Here is a 17,515-nt window from a genome sequence, read left to right on the forward strand (position 1 = left end):
AGCCTCAGCAGTTAGACAACACAAAATAATAAAAGGCATCCAAATAGGCAGGGAGGAAGTCAAATTTCACTCTTCATAGACAGTATGATGCTCTATGTGGAAAACCCAAAAGACCACCAAAAAACTGCTAGAACTGAGCCAGGAATTCAGCAAAGTCCCAGTATATAAATTCAATGTACAGAAATTCCTTGCATGAAGCAGTAGAACAAGAAGTCAGGGGATCGATCCCATTTACAATTGCACGAAAAACCATAAAATACCTAGGAATAAACCTAATCAAAGAGGTGAAAAATCTATACACAGAAAACTATGGAGAGGTTATGGAAGAAATGGAAGAAGACACAGAACAGTGGAAAAACATTCCATACTCATGGATTGGAAGAACAAATATTGTTAAAATGTTGATTGTGTCTAAGCAATCTACACGTGCAATGTAATCCCTATCAAAATCACACCAGCATTCTTCCCAGTGGTAGAACAAACAATCCTAAAATTTGTATGGAATCAGAAAAGATCTCAAATAGGCAAAGCAATCCTGAAAAAGGAAACCAAAGCTGGAGGCGTCACATTTCCAGACTTCAAGCTATTTCACAAAGCTGTTAATCATCAAGACTGTGGTACTGGCACAAAAACAGACACACAGATCAATGGAACAGAACCCAGAACCCAGAGATGGATCCACAAACATATGGCCAACTAATCTTTGACAAAGCAGGAAGGAATATCCAATGGAAAAAAGACAGTCTCTTCAGCAAGTGCTGTTGGGAAAACTGGACAGCCACATGCAGAAGAATGAACCGAGACCACTTTCTTACACCACACACAAAAATAAATTCAAAACGGACAAAAGACCTAGACGTGAGATAGGAAGCCATCAAAATCCTAGAGGAGAAAACAGGTAACAACCTCTTTGACCTTGGCCACAGCAACTTTTTACTTGACATGTCTCTGGAGGCAAGGGAAACAAAAGCAAAATGAAGTATTGGGACCTCATCAAGGTAAAAAGCTTCTGCACAGTGAAGGGAACAATCAGCAAAACTAAAAGGCAGCCAACAGAATGGGAGAAGATATTTGCAAAGGGCATATCAGATGAAGGGTTAGTATCCAAAATCTATAAAGAACTTCTCAAACTCAACACCCAGAAAACAAACAATCCAGTGAAGAAATGGACAAAAGACACAAACAGGCACTTTCCCAAAAAAGACATCCAGATGGCTAACAGACACATGAAAAGATGCTCAGCATCACTCATTAACAGGAAAACACAAATCAAAACCACAATGAGATACCACCTCACACCTGTCAGAATGGCTAAAGTTAACAATTCAGGCCACAACAGATGTTGGCGACGATGTGGAGAAAGAGGAACCCTTTTGCACTGCTGGTGGGAATGCAAACTGGTGCAGCCCCTCTGGGAAACAGTATGCAGGGGTTCCTCAAAAAGTTAAAAATAGGGGCGCCTGGGTGGTGCAGTCGGTTAAGCGTCGGACTTCAGCCAGGTCACGATCTCACACTCCGTGAGTTCGAGCCCCGCGTCGGGCTCTGGGCTGATGGCTCAGAGCCTGGAGCCTGTTTCAGATTCTGTGTCTCCCTCTCTCTCTGCCCCTCCCCCGTTCATGCTCTGTCTCTTTCTGTCCCAAAAATAAATAAACGTTGGAAAAAAAAAAAAAAAGTTAAAAATAGAACTACCCTACAACCCAGCAATTGCACTACTAGGTATCTGTATCCAAAGGACACAAAAATACTGATTCGAAGGGGCACATGCACCCCAATGTTTACAGCAGCACTATCGACAATAGCCAAAGTATGGAAAGAACCGAAATATGCATCGACTGATGATGGGTAAAGAAGATATGGTATCTATAGACAATGGAATATTTCTCAGTGACCAAAAAGAATGAAATCTTGCCATTTACATCAACTTGGACGGAACTAGAGTATATTATTCTAAGGGAAATCAGTCAGAGAAAGACAAATATCATATGACTTCACTCATACATGGAATTTAAGGTACAAAACAGATGAACATAAGGGAAGGAAAGCAAAAATAATACAACAACAGAGAGGGAGACAAACCATAAGAGACTCTTAAATATGTAGGATGAACAGGGTTGCTGGAGGGGTGCTGGGTGGGGGGATGGGCTAAATGGGTGAGAGGCATTAAGGACATGTGTTGGGTTGAGCACTGGCTGTTATATGTAAGTGATGAATCAATGAATTCTATTCCTGAAATCATTATTACACTATATGTTAACTAACTTGGTTATAAATTAAAAAACATAGTAATAAAAAGAACAATCTTGGAAGCAGAGAACATTGGAAGAGTATGTGAAGTGCTAGAGGAAAAAAAATGCTGTCTACGAATCCTGTGTCAAGTGAAACTGTGCTTTTAAAAATAAAGGGAAAATAAAAGCATTTTTAGATAAACAAAACAGAGAACTCGTCACTAGCAGAGCTATTCTTCAAAGCATGATGATGGTTAATTCTTTATGCTAAAAGGAAATGACACCAGATGGCAACTCAGATATAGGGAGAAAATAAGAGCAATAATAATTATAAATATGAGATAATATATGGACATATTTTTCTTTTCTCTAATACTTTTAAAAAATTGCTTTAAAGCAGAATTGAGCAGTATATGTGATGGATTTATAAAGTACACAGATGTAATATAACAATGGCACTAAAGACTAGGATGATACATGGAAATAAATACATTCCTGCAAGGTTCAAATGTTTTTTATGAGTTAAACATTAACTCTGAATAAATTGGGATAAGATAAAGATGCATGTTATAATCTCTAGAGCAACTACTAAAAAATAATTTAAAGAGATACTGCTAAAAGCCAATAGAATTAAAATGGTATGTAAAAAATGTTTAATACAACAGAAGACAAGGAAGTATCAATGGGTTTTTTTTAAGGTGGTGCCAATCAAACCGATTTATTTCAGAATGTTGCTATGTCAGAGAAGAAATATCCTGTGATTATAACAGGATGCTGTATAACCACGTTAAAAGAGCATATTCTAAAGGCTGATTATCTACATACAGTTCGTGCTGTGTTTTGTTAGACTTACACTATAGAAGTAGATTGAAATATTGGTGAAACTTATAATGACTTTTGATTACTGTTTTTCTAATATAAAATTAATAGGTCTCTTCCCCCTTTTTTATTTAGTATATGTGTGATTTTTTTCTAAACTGTTATTGCTGGTTTTCTTTTTTACTTGTTTAAAAATTCAACTTTATTATTTTTCTAGTTATAAGGGTAGTGCATGCTATTCATAAAAATGCAAATACCATAGAAATACACAAAGAAAAGCACAATTTATATACAAAATATGCAATAAAGAGATATACAAAATTACCTTGCAGTCAAATCCCTAGGAAGTAATAACTGGTAACAGATTATTTATAGCGTAAAGACCTTTTTTCTGTGTGTGTGTGTGTGTGTGTGTGTGTGTGTGTGTTTGTGTACGCACACATATACTTAAATTTTGTTTAATGTAAAATGAGTCATTCCATAAATACTATGCTACAGAATTTTTTTAGTGAAACATATTTCATGGACAGCTCTCATATTTAAATGTTTAGTAATGTTTCTTCTTTAATGTTTATTTTTAAGAGACAGCATGAGTGGGGGAGGGGCAGAGAGAGAGAGGGAATCACAGAATCTGAAACAGGCTCCAGGCCTTGAGCTGTCAGCACAAAGCCCAACATGGGGCTGAACTCGTGAACTGCAAGATCATGACCTGAGCTGAAAGTCAGTCTCTTAACCAACTGAACCACTCAGGTGCCCCTGTCATCCCTTCTTTAAACTTACATAATAAATTCTAGAAGTATAATACCTTTATAGACTGAATTCTTTTCTTTATGCTATATAATGATGTATTATATTTTCATATACTCAGGATTCCAATTTCTTTATTTTCTAGGAGGAGGATATGTTGTCTGCCCAGGGAAGAGAGGAAGCATCAGATAGGCGTTTACAGCAGTTACAATCTAGTATAAAACAATTAGAAACAAGGTAAATTGTTAAATACATCTAGCTTTCTCTGTTACCTTCAAAAGGTATTCCACATTAGAATTTCAGTTTATGATATTTTCTAGAATATATATTTTATAGTGCTAAACAAACTATACTTGTAAGTTTGAAATCTGATTCACTGGACATTATTTATTTTAAAAAATCATGTTCAAAATATTGGTATATTTTGAATGTATATTCAAAGACCATTTCTGTCTTACCCTTTCCTCAGTCAGTCATTGCCAAGTTAAGTGAATCCCCAAATGAAAAATGTTCTTTCCATCTTAAAGCAGAAAAAGTTGGGTAAAAATTATATAGAAAAACTAATTGGTAGAACCTACTTACTAAGTAGACACACAAGAGAAAAAAAAATACCCAAGAAATCATTATAGATGTTTGCCCTGGAACCTTCTGGAGGAGTAATTTCAGTTGTCGTTGAAGGTCTAGACTACTTTTTAAATGTATCTGTAGGTTGTTTTTAATTGCTATCTATTTCCTTAAGAGACTTGAAAATTGTCATTTGTAATCTATTAAAGATACAGTGACCACAGCCCATAAATTCACTTTATGGTTTGTAAATGAAATATCTACTCTGATTGGAATCTCATAAATAGCCTGCTAACATGAGCACATTAAAAATCAAGATCTCCTTGCGGCACCTGGGTGGCTCAGTCGGTTAAGCGTCCAACTTCGGCTCAGGTCATGATCTCACAGTTCGTGAGTTCGAGCCCCGCGTCGGGCTCTGTGCTGACAGCTCAGAGCTTGGAGCCTCCTTCAGCTTCTGTGCCTCTCGCTCTCTCTGCCCCTCCCCTGCTCATGCTCTGTCTCTCTCTGTCTCAAAAATAAATAAACATTAAAAAAAAAAAATTTAAAAAAAAAAAATCAAGATCTCCATTCTAGTCCATGGCTAATTTATTGTTTGTTCAGAAGAAAAATTAGTATACTTAACCTTCTGTTTCCTGTACTTCAAAATAGTAATGAAAATATTATTTTCTCATAGCAGGTTGAGAACTAATTGATTTTAACTACTAACTTGTGATGAAAGGAGTTATAATTTTATGTACGAGGGTCTTGGGTTCTTGTTTTTCAGTTATCTAAACTTTTCAGCAGTTGATTGATTTATTGTACTGCTGCTTTCCTGAACTTCTTTGTGTTAACCTTAGAGAAAAAAATTTGTGATTGTAGATTTTCATTTCTGTTATCTTAGTGGCTATTCTATGCTATGAAAAATGCTAGAGACTTGAGACAGTTAACTGAATAGTGAGTATCAATTCCTTTTGATTCTGATAGCATTGAATCATAAAAAACCTAGGTTTTTGGGTTTTTTTCTTTCATTTTTTTTTCATTCAGCAGTGCTTTTAGTTGTCTTTTTAATGTTGAGAGTTTGTGGTTTTTTGTTACTCTTGTTTTATTTTGTTTTGCTTTTAATATAAAGCTATAATATGATCTAACCAAATAGCTCTGTAAGAAGAGATCACTGCCTATATAAGAAAATCTAAGGATATTTTTTAAAGTCCAGTATTCAGCTAGCCACCTCTGAAAAGGAAATTGTTACATTGGCTTCCTTTTAGAGCTATTAAACTAATATTACTGTTAGAATAAAAACAATTATATATTTTAAACTTTAAAAATCTCTTGTAGGGGCGCCTGGGTGGCGCAGTCGGTTAAGCGTCCGACTTCAGCCAGGTCACGATCTCGCGGTCCGTGAGTTCGAGCCCCGCGTCGGGCTCTGGGCTGATGGCTCAGAGCCTGTAACCTGTTTCCGATTCTGTGCCTCCCTCTCTCTCTGCCCCTCGCCCGTTCATGCTCTGTCTCTCTCTGTCCCCAAAATAAATAAACGTTGAAAAAAAAAATTAAAAAAAAAAAAATCTCTTGTATTTTACGTAGGAGAAAGCAAAGTTATTAGTATATTTGATATGTGTTTCTAAACAATATTTAGCTAGTATGTTTTAGGTGTAAATGTATCTTATTTAATGGAACTTGCAGTTAGAAAAGCTATGTTTTGGGGGCGCCTGGGTGACTCAGTCAGTTAAACGTCTGACTGTTGACTTCAGCTCAGGTCATCTCACAGTTTTTGAGATCAAGCTCCATGTTGGGCTCTGTGCTGACAGTATGGATCCTGCTTGGGATATTCTCTCTTTCTCTCTCTCTCAAAATAAATAAACTTTAAAAAAAAAAAAAAGATAAGCTTTTTAATGGTCATCTTTGTTCCACAAAATCAAAGACATTTTTGCCTCAATAAATGCTCTCTGGCATTTTAAAATTATTATTTATTTTTAAAATTATTCTTTGTGATTCTTTCAAATGCCACAAACATCTGAGAAGCATTAAGCCATTTCCTTTGTCTTTCAAAGAAAGGATCCCCTCCATTCCCCTTTTTAGATGATTCATGGATCCTGGGAATTAATTACCTCCAGAGAATGACAGTTCTCTCTGGGAAATATTTTGCTGGTTTGTATATGCTCAGCTTGAATAAGGCAGAAGTTAAATGAGTTGAATTGCTCTAAGTTACCTCTTCATATTTTTAAATTTGATGTTTCTTTTAAAATGAGAATATGCAAATAGGACTACAAAACCTTCAGTTATGTGACTGGTGGAAAGTGAATTTCGTTCCAATCATTGTTCAGCTTTTTATTTTCTATCCCTACTCTAAGCATAATAGAATACATAAATTCTTTAATTAAAGATGTTGAAATATGGTCTCGATTTTAAGTAGAATAGAAGGCCATGCATTGGAAATTAGTGAATATGTTGGATAAAATATGGAGGGCCTTGGAGATAGTCAAATTTGGATTTCATGTGATGTATTACAGATTCTTGAGTCAGGATTACATGATGAAATTAATATTTTATGAAGATTAATTTGATGATATTTTCAAAGTGAGGCTATTTGGCGACAGGAATATAAATTGTTGGAGAGAAAGATTTTGAGATTTAGAGGCAAAGTTGCTTTGATTTCTGGTTGTAGTGTATTCTGTCTTTGTACCTTGGAGGAGTTAACCAACCTCACTTAGCTGTAGTTTCTTTAGGATTAAATGAGATAAGAATATATAGGGAACCTAGCACCATGCTTATTATTTTACTTTCTCAAATCTTCCCCTTCTTTCAGAGTAAAGTTAACTTCTTTCTAGAAAACTCACAATTCTTTTCACTTTCAACCTTTACCTTGTATAAGATTTAGGATTTAATAGAATGAACAAGTATTTGGAGGAGAACTAGTCTACTTATTAGACTAACAAATGATGAGAATTCTGAACAGTAAAAAATGGTTTTTGGATCTTAATTGTTTTAATGGTCTTAATGAAATAGAACAAGGTAGAATAAAGTCTAATAAACTGTCACAAAGAATAAAGCAGTCTTCAGTGTTACAAAGAATAAAAGTCTTAAATCTTCCCCACAATTATAGCTCTTTGGATTATTATGAAATGTTTTCAAACTAATCTGAGTATTTTTTTAATATTGACCAAATAAAATTATTTAATTATATTATTTCTGTAAGGTGGTTTTTATATATTAGTTATAAATTGGCTTTATTCATTTTTAATTTTATTTTTATCAGGAAAATATATATGCATTGTTTCAAAATCGTATAGTACCACAAGCATTGTAATGAAAAATACATTCTTGTTAATTATCTCATTTATTCACATAGTAAGTTTTCTATGTACTTTATACTCATTCTTGGCTAAATACTCTACCAAAGCTCTAAAATGACTCTCAATCTGGTCAACCACATGAGGTCATTGCCATTACATCCTTTTCTTAAAGAAATCCATTGGTGTCCTCCATCCTCTGCCTCAAACTGTTCACTAGGACTGATGCAAGCTCTCATTTTAAAACTTTAATTCACTAGGTCCTGCGATTTCCTTCTTGCCATTCCTATATTGAAGCCTGTCTTGCATCCCCATGAATGCTGCTTTCTTTCTTAATTCCCCCTCATTTTGATGGATACCACCAAATATCCATTTGATGGATTCATCAGCTTTCTGAAGATACATGGGATACATTTATTAAGATGTTGCTTATTTAGAAATATTATTATCCTGCTTCAAAGGTATTTGATAGTTCCTTGAGTAATGAATCATAGGTTGGAAATCCAAGGTTTTAAATCACTTATTCTTAGAATGTTGACATTTTCCTTATATTATCTAGCCTTTGGATGTAGGGAAAAAATTCCTATGTCATTCAAAATTCCAATATTTTCTCTTTGACTCTTCTTTTCCCTCTGAAGACTTTTAGGATCATCTACCACCCCCACCACCACAATCAGTGTTCTAAAATTGCAGTGTGCACATTCAGTGAGAATCCCTTTTCATTCATCTTACTGGGAACACTTCAGTCTAGAAATTCATGTCCTTCGGTTCAAGGAATTTTCATTTGATGGTTTTATTCATTTTTTTCCTCTGTTCTTTTTTCTTGAACTTAATATGAGTTTCATATTGGACCTTACGGATTGATTACCTAATTTTTCTATCTTTTCTCCCTGATTTTCCATTCCTTCATTGATTTTCTCCTTTCTTGGAGGTTTCCTTAAATTTTCTTCTAACTAGCCATCTGTTGACTTTTTTCTTTTAATTAATTTATTTTGAGAGAGAGAGAGAGAGAGCGTGCATGAGCAAGCAGGGGAGGGGCAGGGAGAGAGGGAGAGAGAGAATCCCAAGCAGACTCCATGCTGTCAGCACAGAGCCTGGTGCAGGGCTCAAACTCAGGAACTGTGAGATCATGACCTGAGCTGAAACCAAGATTTGGACACATAACCAACTGATCCACCCAAGTGCCCCATCTGTTGAATATTTTAGTTATCATAAATTTTATTTTAAAGAGCCATTTCTTATTCTGTTTCTTTTTCTGTAGTAGCTTATTCTTATTTAATATATAATATATCTTAGTTCAGTGTATTAAATATGTATCTTATAAGGTTTTCTTCTGCTATCTGCATTATCTGTGTTCTCTCTACATTCCTTTTGTTCTGTTTGCCCATCTGTCTTTCTTCAAATGCTTGGTGATCCTTTCTATCCATTGATATTTAATAGTAAGACACCAAAGTATTTGAGCAGCACATATACTAAAAATTGGAATACAGAGAAAATTAGGATGGCCCACATGCGGATCTGTGAAGCATTCCATATCTTTAAACACCAAACTCATAGATAGAGAACAGACTGGTGTTTGCCGGGGAGGGGGTAGGGGATGGAATGGGAGATGATGGTCAAAAGATACAAATTTCCAGTTATAAAAGAAATAAATCATAGGATGTAATGTACAACATGGTGATTATTGATAATAATACTGTATTGTATATTTGAAAGTTGCTAAGAGAATAGATCTTAAAAGTTTTCATAAGAAAAAATTATAGCTGTATGTGGTGATATATATTAACTAAATTTACTACAGTGAACATTTTGCAATGTAAAAAAATACCAAATCATTATGTTGTATACTTGAAACTAATACAGAGTTGTATATCAAATATGTTTCAGTTAAAAATAAATAAAGAGTAAGACCCCAGAAAGCAGATAGGAAGCTAAGTGTGTACAGGTGGGTTGGGATCTGCCAGACTTTATTATGTTTAGTCAGTAAGCTGGCTTTTTCCTTAGGCAGTCCCCATATATGAGAATCTTTCTTGAGCCAGTTTTCCCAGGGTAGGATTCATTAATCTTCTGCTGTGGGCTGAGTAGAAATGCACAAGCGTGAGTGTATTCCAAAGTTGAAGAAGGAGTCTGGAAGTAATGATGTTCAATATTCAAACTTTCACTCAATACCCTGGGTTTTGGTATGTCTTCTGATCCCCAAATTTAGTTGAAATGACCGCCCCCTGCTGTGTAGTTATAGATACATAGATCTGTGGGTTGGATCTGTACCATTTAAGTGGAAGTTTCTATTTGGCAGTATAGTATATTTACTAGGAACACTGGCTCTGGACCTAGACTAAGTTCAAACTCCAGCTTCACCAGTAACTAGATAAATAACCCTGGGCATGTTGATTACTCTCTGTACTTCCGTTTCTTCATCTATAAGATAATTGTAATGATATAACCTATCTCCTATCTTTTATGTACTATAACTTTATATCCTATCTCATAAGTTAATGATGTAACCTATCTCACAGCATTGTTGAAGATATTGAGGATTATGTTTTCTTTAACATAAAGTACATAGCACAAAGAATGTTATTACAAGTTTTTGCTATTATCCTTGTTGTTACCATTATTACAAAGATGGAATTGGACCCAATTTTAGCAAGTTGACAGGATTCTTGCAAGATTTGGCTATAGAGCATGTAGAAGCGCTTTTATTAGAGTAAGAATAGTAGTAATACACCTTTTATGTTATAAAATTGTGAAAACCTATATATTTTGAAACTGATTATCTGAATCTGCTTTACTGTAATTCCACTTGACTCCTAACACCAGTCTGACTTTACAGAGCCAAGTGGTTGCTGGGGCTGCTAGACTGTTGAATGCATGTGAATCTTTTGTTTGCAAGGCTTTTTCTGACATGAGTGTTAGTGAAGCCTGGAAGTGAGCGTCAGAGAGACTTGTCTGAGGATTGGAATTCACACAGTCCTAAACAAAGCTTGCTTTTAAGAGATGAAGTTGGCATATGCCTTTCATGAGTTACTTGCTCTGCTTGACCCTGAGGATGCCATGGTAAAGCAAATGGCTCAACTAATAATGCTAGTAAAGTGCCATGTACCCTATACCTCTTTGGGAGAGATAGGGACTGCTTCATCTTCTACCACCAATGCTTTAACTAAAGTGAAATAGAATGGGGGCGCCTGGGTGGCTCGGTTGGGTGACCAACTTCAGCTCAGGTCATGATCTCGCAGTTTGTGAGTTCGAGCCCTGCGTCGGGCTCTGTGCTGACAGCTCGGAGCCTGGAGCCTGCTTCGGATTCTACCTCTCTCTACCCTTCTCCTGCTCACACTCTGTGTCTCTCTGTCTTTCAATAATAAATAAACATTAAAAAAAATTTTTAAGTGAAATAGAATGAATAATGTCATATATATAAATCATCACATTAAAATATGAGAGGACTGAATTCCATTAAAAGGCAGAGACTTGCAAATTTTGATTAAAAAGTAAGGCCCAGTAATATGTTATATTAGAAAATACCTAAAACAAAGGATAAATGAATTAGAACAAAGATTTCAAGGAAAGAAAGATGATTTATTTTAAATTTAAAATAAAGGTTTTAGCAGCGCCTGGGTAGCTCAGTAGGTTAAGCGTCCAACTCTTGATTTAGGCTCAGGTTATGATCTCACAGTTGTGAAATCGAGCCCCACATTGGGCTCCACACTGGGTGTGGAGCCTGCTTCAGATTCTGTCTCTCTCCCTCTCTCTCTCTGTCATAAATAAATATAAAAAAGTAAAGGTTTTAGTGGAGAATATTATCAACTATAAACAAAAAAGAAAGGAGGAGTGAGTCTTACTATTATACTAGGTATGGTTTCATGGTAAAAAGCAGCAAACAGAACAAAGAGAGACTTTATATAATGAAAAATAGAACCATATTGAAAAAGATACATTAATAACCTTATGTATAGTAAGTAATAGGATAGCTAAATATGTGATGCAAAAGCTAGGAAATTTGATGAAAGGGTGATTTGATAGAATATAGTTATGATCATTATTTTGGGCCATCTGCATCTTATCTCCTCCCTTCCATGTTTGGGTAATTCCCCAGATTATAGTTCTTTAAGAGAGAATCAGCTAATCCTGTGGTGAAGTTTTAGGCATATTTCTTGCTACAAAGCTTCAAACTTGATTTTCCAGCTCTCCCAGTAAGTCTGTGAACTTACCAATATCTTTTTTAATAAACCTTTTTTCTGCGTAAATTAGAGTTGGCTTCTACTACTGCAGCTAAGAACCCTGACTAAAATGGTAGTAGACCTTATCTCACTTCATTCAGAATGAAGCAGAGGGGCGCCTAAGTGGCTCAGTCCATTAAGTGTTTCACTTTGGCTCAGGTCATGATCTCATGGTCCATGAGTTCGAGCCCCGTGTCATGCTTTATGCTGATGGCTCGGAGCCTGGAATCTGCTTGAGATTCTGTATCTCCCTCTCTCTCTGTCCCTTCCCCACTTGCATTTTCTGTCTCTCTCTCTCTCTCAAAAATAAATATACATTTTAAAAAAAGTTAAAAAAAATGAATGAAGCAGATATACCAAAAAAACAGCAACAACAATGTATCAGAACCTATTATAAAGTCATAATCAAATTGATATGATTTGGGTATAGAATAGGCCAATAGATCAAGGAGACATGATAATCCATAACTAAATCATTATATTTGCATATTTTAGTATGTTAAAGGGATAATTTTACTTCATCAGTTACTAATGGTATTCATACAACTGGCCATCATCTGAAAAAAAGTTAAATTGGACTCCTCTCTTACAACACATTCAGAAGTAAACTCCAGATGCATTAAGATTTACTGGTTAAAAATATTAAAGACATAGCAATCTTTTGAGGAAATCTATGAAATTACATTAGCAATGTATTAATGAGGGAGATAGTCTTTATTAAAAAATGAATCCTGGAAGCTGAAAGATAATATTATCTTTCAGCTATATTAATAGCTATATTAAAGTGAACATTTTTAGTGTAGTGAAAATTTCCTAAATAGTCAGTAGGCAGCAACAACCAAAAAAGTAGATTTGGAAAAATATTTGTAGCATACAGAACAATCTGAGCATTTATATTTTAATATTAAAAGAGTTCATATAAAGGAATAAGCAAATAACCCATCAGAAAAAAAAATTGGCAGAGGATATGAAGAGGAAGTTCAAAGAGGACAATTCACATAGCTAACAAACTAAAAATGTGCTTAAGCTCTCCAGTATTCAGGGAAATACAAATTAATAGTGAAATGAAGTTCCATCCATCATACCAGGAAAAGAAAGAGCTTTGGGATGTATTGCTTGAGGTGATTTCTGTAAGATATTGAATGAGAAAAGCAAGTGCAGAAAAGGGTGTATATTATGATCTTAATTTTTTTTAATGTTTATTTTGAGAGAGAGAGAGAAAGAGAGCAGAGAAAGAGGGGGAGAGAGAATCCCAAGCAGGTTCCATGCTGTCAGCACAGAGACCAACTTGTGGCTTGATCTCACAAACTGTGAAATCATGACCTAAAACGAAATCAGTGCTTAACTGACTGAGCCACCCAGGCACCCTATGATCTTAATTTTTATAACACAAAAAAATTATGTTTAAATACCTATGGACCGATGTATATGTACTTTTCATGCTTATCTGTGTGTATACATACATATATATGTGTATACAATTTTATGAACACAGAGAAAAATATTTAACGATATACATTAGTAAATTAACATTAAATTGGGTAGAGAGTGGGAAAAGGGAGCCAAGCAAAAAAAGAAAATTTTTAGAAGACAATATAAATAGAAACAACAACTTATTCTTTAAGGATTTGCTTTAAAACATTGTCTTGTGATTATATAATGTAATGTGATACTGTAAAAAGTGTAACATAATTAGAATCAATATCTAGGCTCATTCTCAGCACTACAGCTCATTAGCCATATGGACTTAATCACATGCTTAATCTCTCTGGGTCTGTTGTTCTTTAAGATGGAAATAATGAAACCTACTTTACAAAACTTTTGTGCAGATCAAATGAGAAAATACATATGAAAGTAACCAGAATAGTGTTTGTTCTATACTAGATGCTCACTAAATCTCCTGTTTTCCTTCTTCCCTTTAAAGACATTTAACTTTCACAATGTGATTATTGACTTTTAGACTCTGTGTAGCAATGCAAGAAGCCACTCAATTAAGAGCACAAAAAACACATTTGGAAAAACAGACCAGAGAATTACAAGCAAAGTGCAATGAATTAGAAAATGAAAAATATGAAGCTATTGTAAGAGCCAGAAATAGCATGCAGCTCTTAGAAGAAGCTAACCTTCAAAAAAATCAGGTAAGAAAACTAGTAAACATGTTTACAAATAATATAATACTGAAAATTCCTCCATGTGACCTAATAATAAGGAAATCGGTAACTACAGAATAAACATATGAAAATAATATTGCTGTGCTCTGCATTGATAGACATACTGTATTCTTCATGGTAAGACTTAACCACAAAATATGATAAAATAGGGATGCCTGGCTGACTCAGTTGGAAGAGCATGAATTTGAACCCCATGTTGGGTGTAGAGATTGCTAAAATGAAATGAAATGAAATGAAATGATAAAATTTTTTTAAAAAGATGATAAAATGTCAACCCTCTCTCAAAACTTTTATATCAGACTTTATGTCTCCAATCGTTACGTGAATAATCTTCATCCCCTATAGTCTCATACTTTAAAAAAGCTATTATAGCACTTTACTACAATATACTATATTTTATTCGGTTGAATCAAATCAATCTTACTCATCTTGATTTCCCCTTCATCACCTACATAATTACTCTAATAGAGCAGAAGCTTAATTGACAGGAATTAAATTTAGCTGTAACGATTTATTAACTGGAACCTTCACGCCACTGTTCTTTTTTTAACCCTCTAACAATTGTGATTCCTGTGTATCACATATCATATTTTTTTGTTTTATCACTTCCATATAAATGGTGTATAGTTTATAGAAGTCACCAGGTGGATGGATTTGGTTTTGATGTTGTTGCCTCTTTTATGTAGAGATCATTAAATCATTACTTCATTTAACCAACATTTATTGGATACCTAACATTTGCATAATACTCTACTGGGAAATATGGGGAGTACACAGGAAATACTTTATTTATATTTCCTCTTAACATGATAGAGGTTTTCCAAGAAGGCTATTAAAACAAAACCAGTGATATAAATCACATATTAAGAAAGTAATAAATAAAAAAGAAATAATACCCTTATTTAAACTGGGAATGCAAAATGCTTGTCATGCCTTTCTGCTAATAATCCCATCTGTGATTTGCATACTGTCTCTTAGGATGGTTGAAAGGCACAACATACACATAATATTCTTGGGAATTGCTCTTAACTCTAAGTTAGCTAGAACAGTTAAGAGCAGGACAAAATTACTTATCTTTCCCCTCTGAAGCCTAGTCATATGAGCATTGTTAACATTGGGTCACTAAAGATGAACATTTTTTGTAAACAACAATGGACAGAGAAGTAGTGACAATACTCATTGCCTATCCCTCAAATCTTCTCACTCAGGTCCAAAGTCAACAGACCCTTAAAGAGACTGGTTATGGCTGCATATTAAGCTCCCTCCTGACTCATTGTTTAATTGTTAGAGGAATCCCACCTTCAGTTTAAGCAACCTTCAGTTGCTTATTCCAAAGCCAGGGGTTCTCTCAACTGATCACACAAACAGACATGGAACACAGCGTGTTATAGTTCTCTTATGATGCTTCTCTATTTCCTCATTGTCTTATTCTCCCACACAAAGTGGTTACATCATAATAGCTGTTACTGCATTATTTACAATAACCAGGATATGGAAACAGTCCAAGTGCCCATCCATGTATGAATGGATAAAGAAGATTTGGTGTTGTGAGAATAGCTAAAATCAACAACTCAGGCAACAACAGATGTTGGTGAGGATGCAGAGAAAGGGGAACACTTTTTTACTGTTGGTGGGAATGCAAATTGGTACAGCTACTCAGGAAAACAGTATGGAGGTTCCTCAAAAAATTCGAGGAACTACCTCGAATAGAGGTAGAACTACCTACCCGGCAATTGCATTATTAGGTATATATCCAAAGGATACAAAAATGCTGATTTGAAGGGACACATGCACCCCAATGTTTATAGCAGTGCTATCAATAATTTATAGCAGTGCTATCAATAATAGCCAAATTATGAAAAGAGCCCAAATGTCTGTCAACTGATGAATGGATAAGGAAGAGGTGGTATATATATACAACGGAGTATTACTTGACAATCAAAAGGAATGAAATCCATTTGCAATGACATGGATGGAACTAGAGTGTATTATACTAAGTGAAATAAGTCAGTCAAAGACAGACAGATAGGATATGATTTCACTCATGTGGTATTTAAGAAACAAAACAGATGAACATAGGAGAAGGGAAAGAAAAATAAGATTAAAACAGGGAGGCAAATCATAAGAAACTCTTTAATACAGAAAAACAGGGTGCTGGAGGGTTGTTGGATGGGGGATGGGCTGCATGGGTGATGGGCATTAAGGAGGGCACTTGTTGGGATGAGCACTGAGTGTTATATGAAAGTGATGAATCACTAAATTCTGAAACCACTACTACACTATATGTTAACTAACTTGAATTTAAATTAAAAAAAGAATGGATGGGCTGTATATATATACAATGGAACATTAATCAGCCATAAAAAGAACAAATTCTTACCATTTGTAACAACATGGATGGATCTAGAAGGTATAATACTAGTGAAATAAGTCAGAGGAAAGACAATACCATATGATTTCACTCATGTGGAATTTAAAAAACAAAATGATTAAAAAAAGAAACAGACTCTTAAATATGGAGAACAAACTGGTGGTTGAGAGAGGGCACGTGGGTAGGGAGATGGAGCAAATAGGTAAAGGGGATTAAAAGTACACTTAATGGTGAACACTGGGTAATGTATAGAACTGTTGAATCATTCTATTGTGCACCTGAAGCTAATACAACACCTTATTGTTAATTCTACCTAAAAAAAAAAAAAAAAAAACCAGCTGTACCTCTTACTAGCTTACCTATTTAAACAGCAGGAAATTTATTAAACAGGTGGGAAAAAAAAACAGGTGGGAATGTGTATAGAATCTTTGGAAAATAGTACGGTCAAAACACAGGGCCACTTATTATATGATGATAAAAAAAAAAAAAAAAGATTCAATCATGCCTAGAATTGGAGCACTTCCAGGCTCAGAAAGATATTTGGTCTAGAGGTATAAATTTGGGAGTTATCAGCATATAAATGATATTTAAAACCATGATACTGAATTAAACCATAAAAGGATAGATGGAAATGAAGGATTAAGGACTTAAGTCTTGGGTAATCAATTTTTTTTTTATTTCAGTATAGTTAACATACAGTGTGATATTAGTTTCAGGTGTGCAACATAGTGATTCAGCGATTCCAGATATTACCAGTGCTCATTGCAAGTGCACTTCTTAATCCCTATAGCCTATTTCACCCATCCCTCCACCCATCTCCCCTCTGATGGATAGTGCAATTTTTAAAGAGGTTTAGAAGAAGAGGAAGAAACAGCAATGCAGACTGAAAAGGAGTGATCAGTGAGTTAGGAGGAAAACCCATACTGTGGTGTTCTAAAAGCTGAATAAAGAAAATAAAACAAAGAAAAGAGAGTAATCAGTTATCTCAAGTGCTGCTGACAGATCAAATAAGATAGTTACTCAGAATTGACTCACAGGTTATTAATATGGAGACAATGGATGGTTGAAAGCCTGATTGGAGTTGGTGTAAGAAAAAGTATTGGAGATGAGCAAGTGCAGAATTTAGAGTTTTACT

General features: G+C 34.9%; 1 protein-coding gene across 3 annotated transcripts in view; it reads left to right on the forward strand.

Annotated features, from left to right (window-relative positions):
• The window catches only part of SCLT1 (sodium channel and clathrin linker 1), a 217,658-nt gene that overhangs the window by 106,222 nt on the left and 93,921 nt on the right, over positions 1–17,515 (forward strand). For all 3 annotated transcript variants that reach the window (XR_015250225.1, XM_086704243.1, XM_086704244.1), the window contains 2 exons: positions 3,937–4,028; positions 13,799–13,976. Coding sequence is in view for 2 of the 3 variants with exons in the window: in XM_086704243.1 (XP_086560369.1) it covers positions 3,937–4,028; positions 13,799–13,976 (270 nt within the window). In the remaining variant the exon portion in view is untranslated. The remainder of the gene's footprint in view (positions 1–3,936; positions 4,029–13,798; positions 13,977–17,515) is intronic.

The sequence above is a fragment of the Puma concolor genome, chromosome B1, assembly GCF_028749965.1.
Source record: "Puma concolor isolate L17-30 chromosome B1, mPumCon1.1.hap2, whole genome shotgun sequence".
Lineage (NCBI taxonomy): Eukaryota > Metazoa > Chordata > Mammalia > Carnivora > Felidae > Puma > Puma concolor.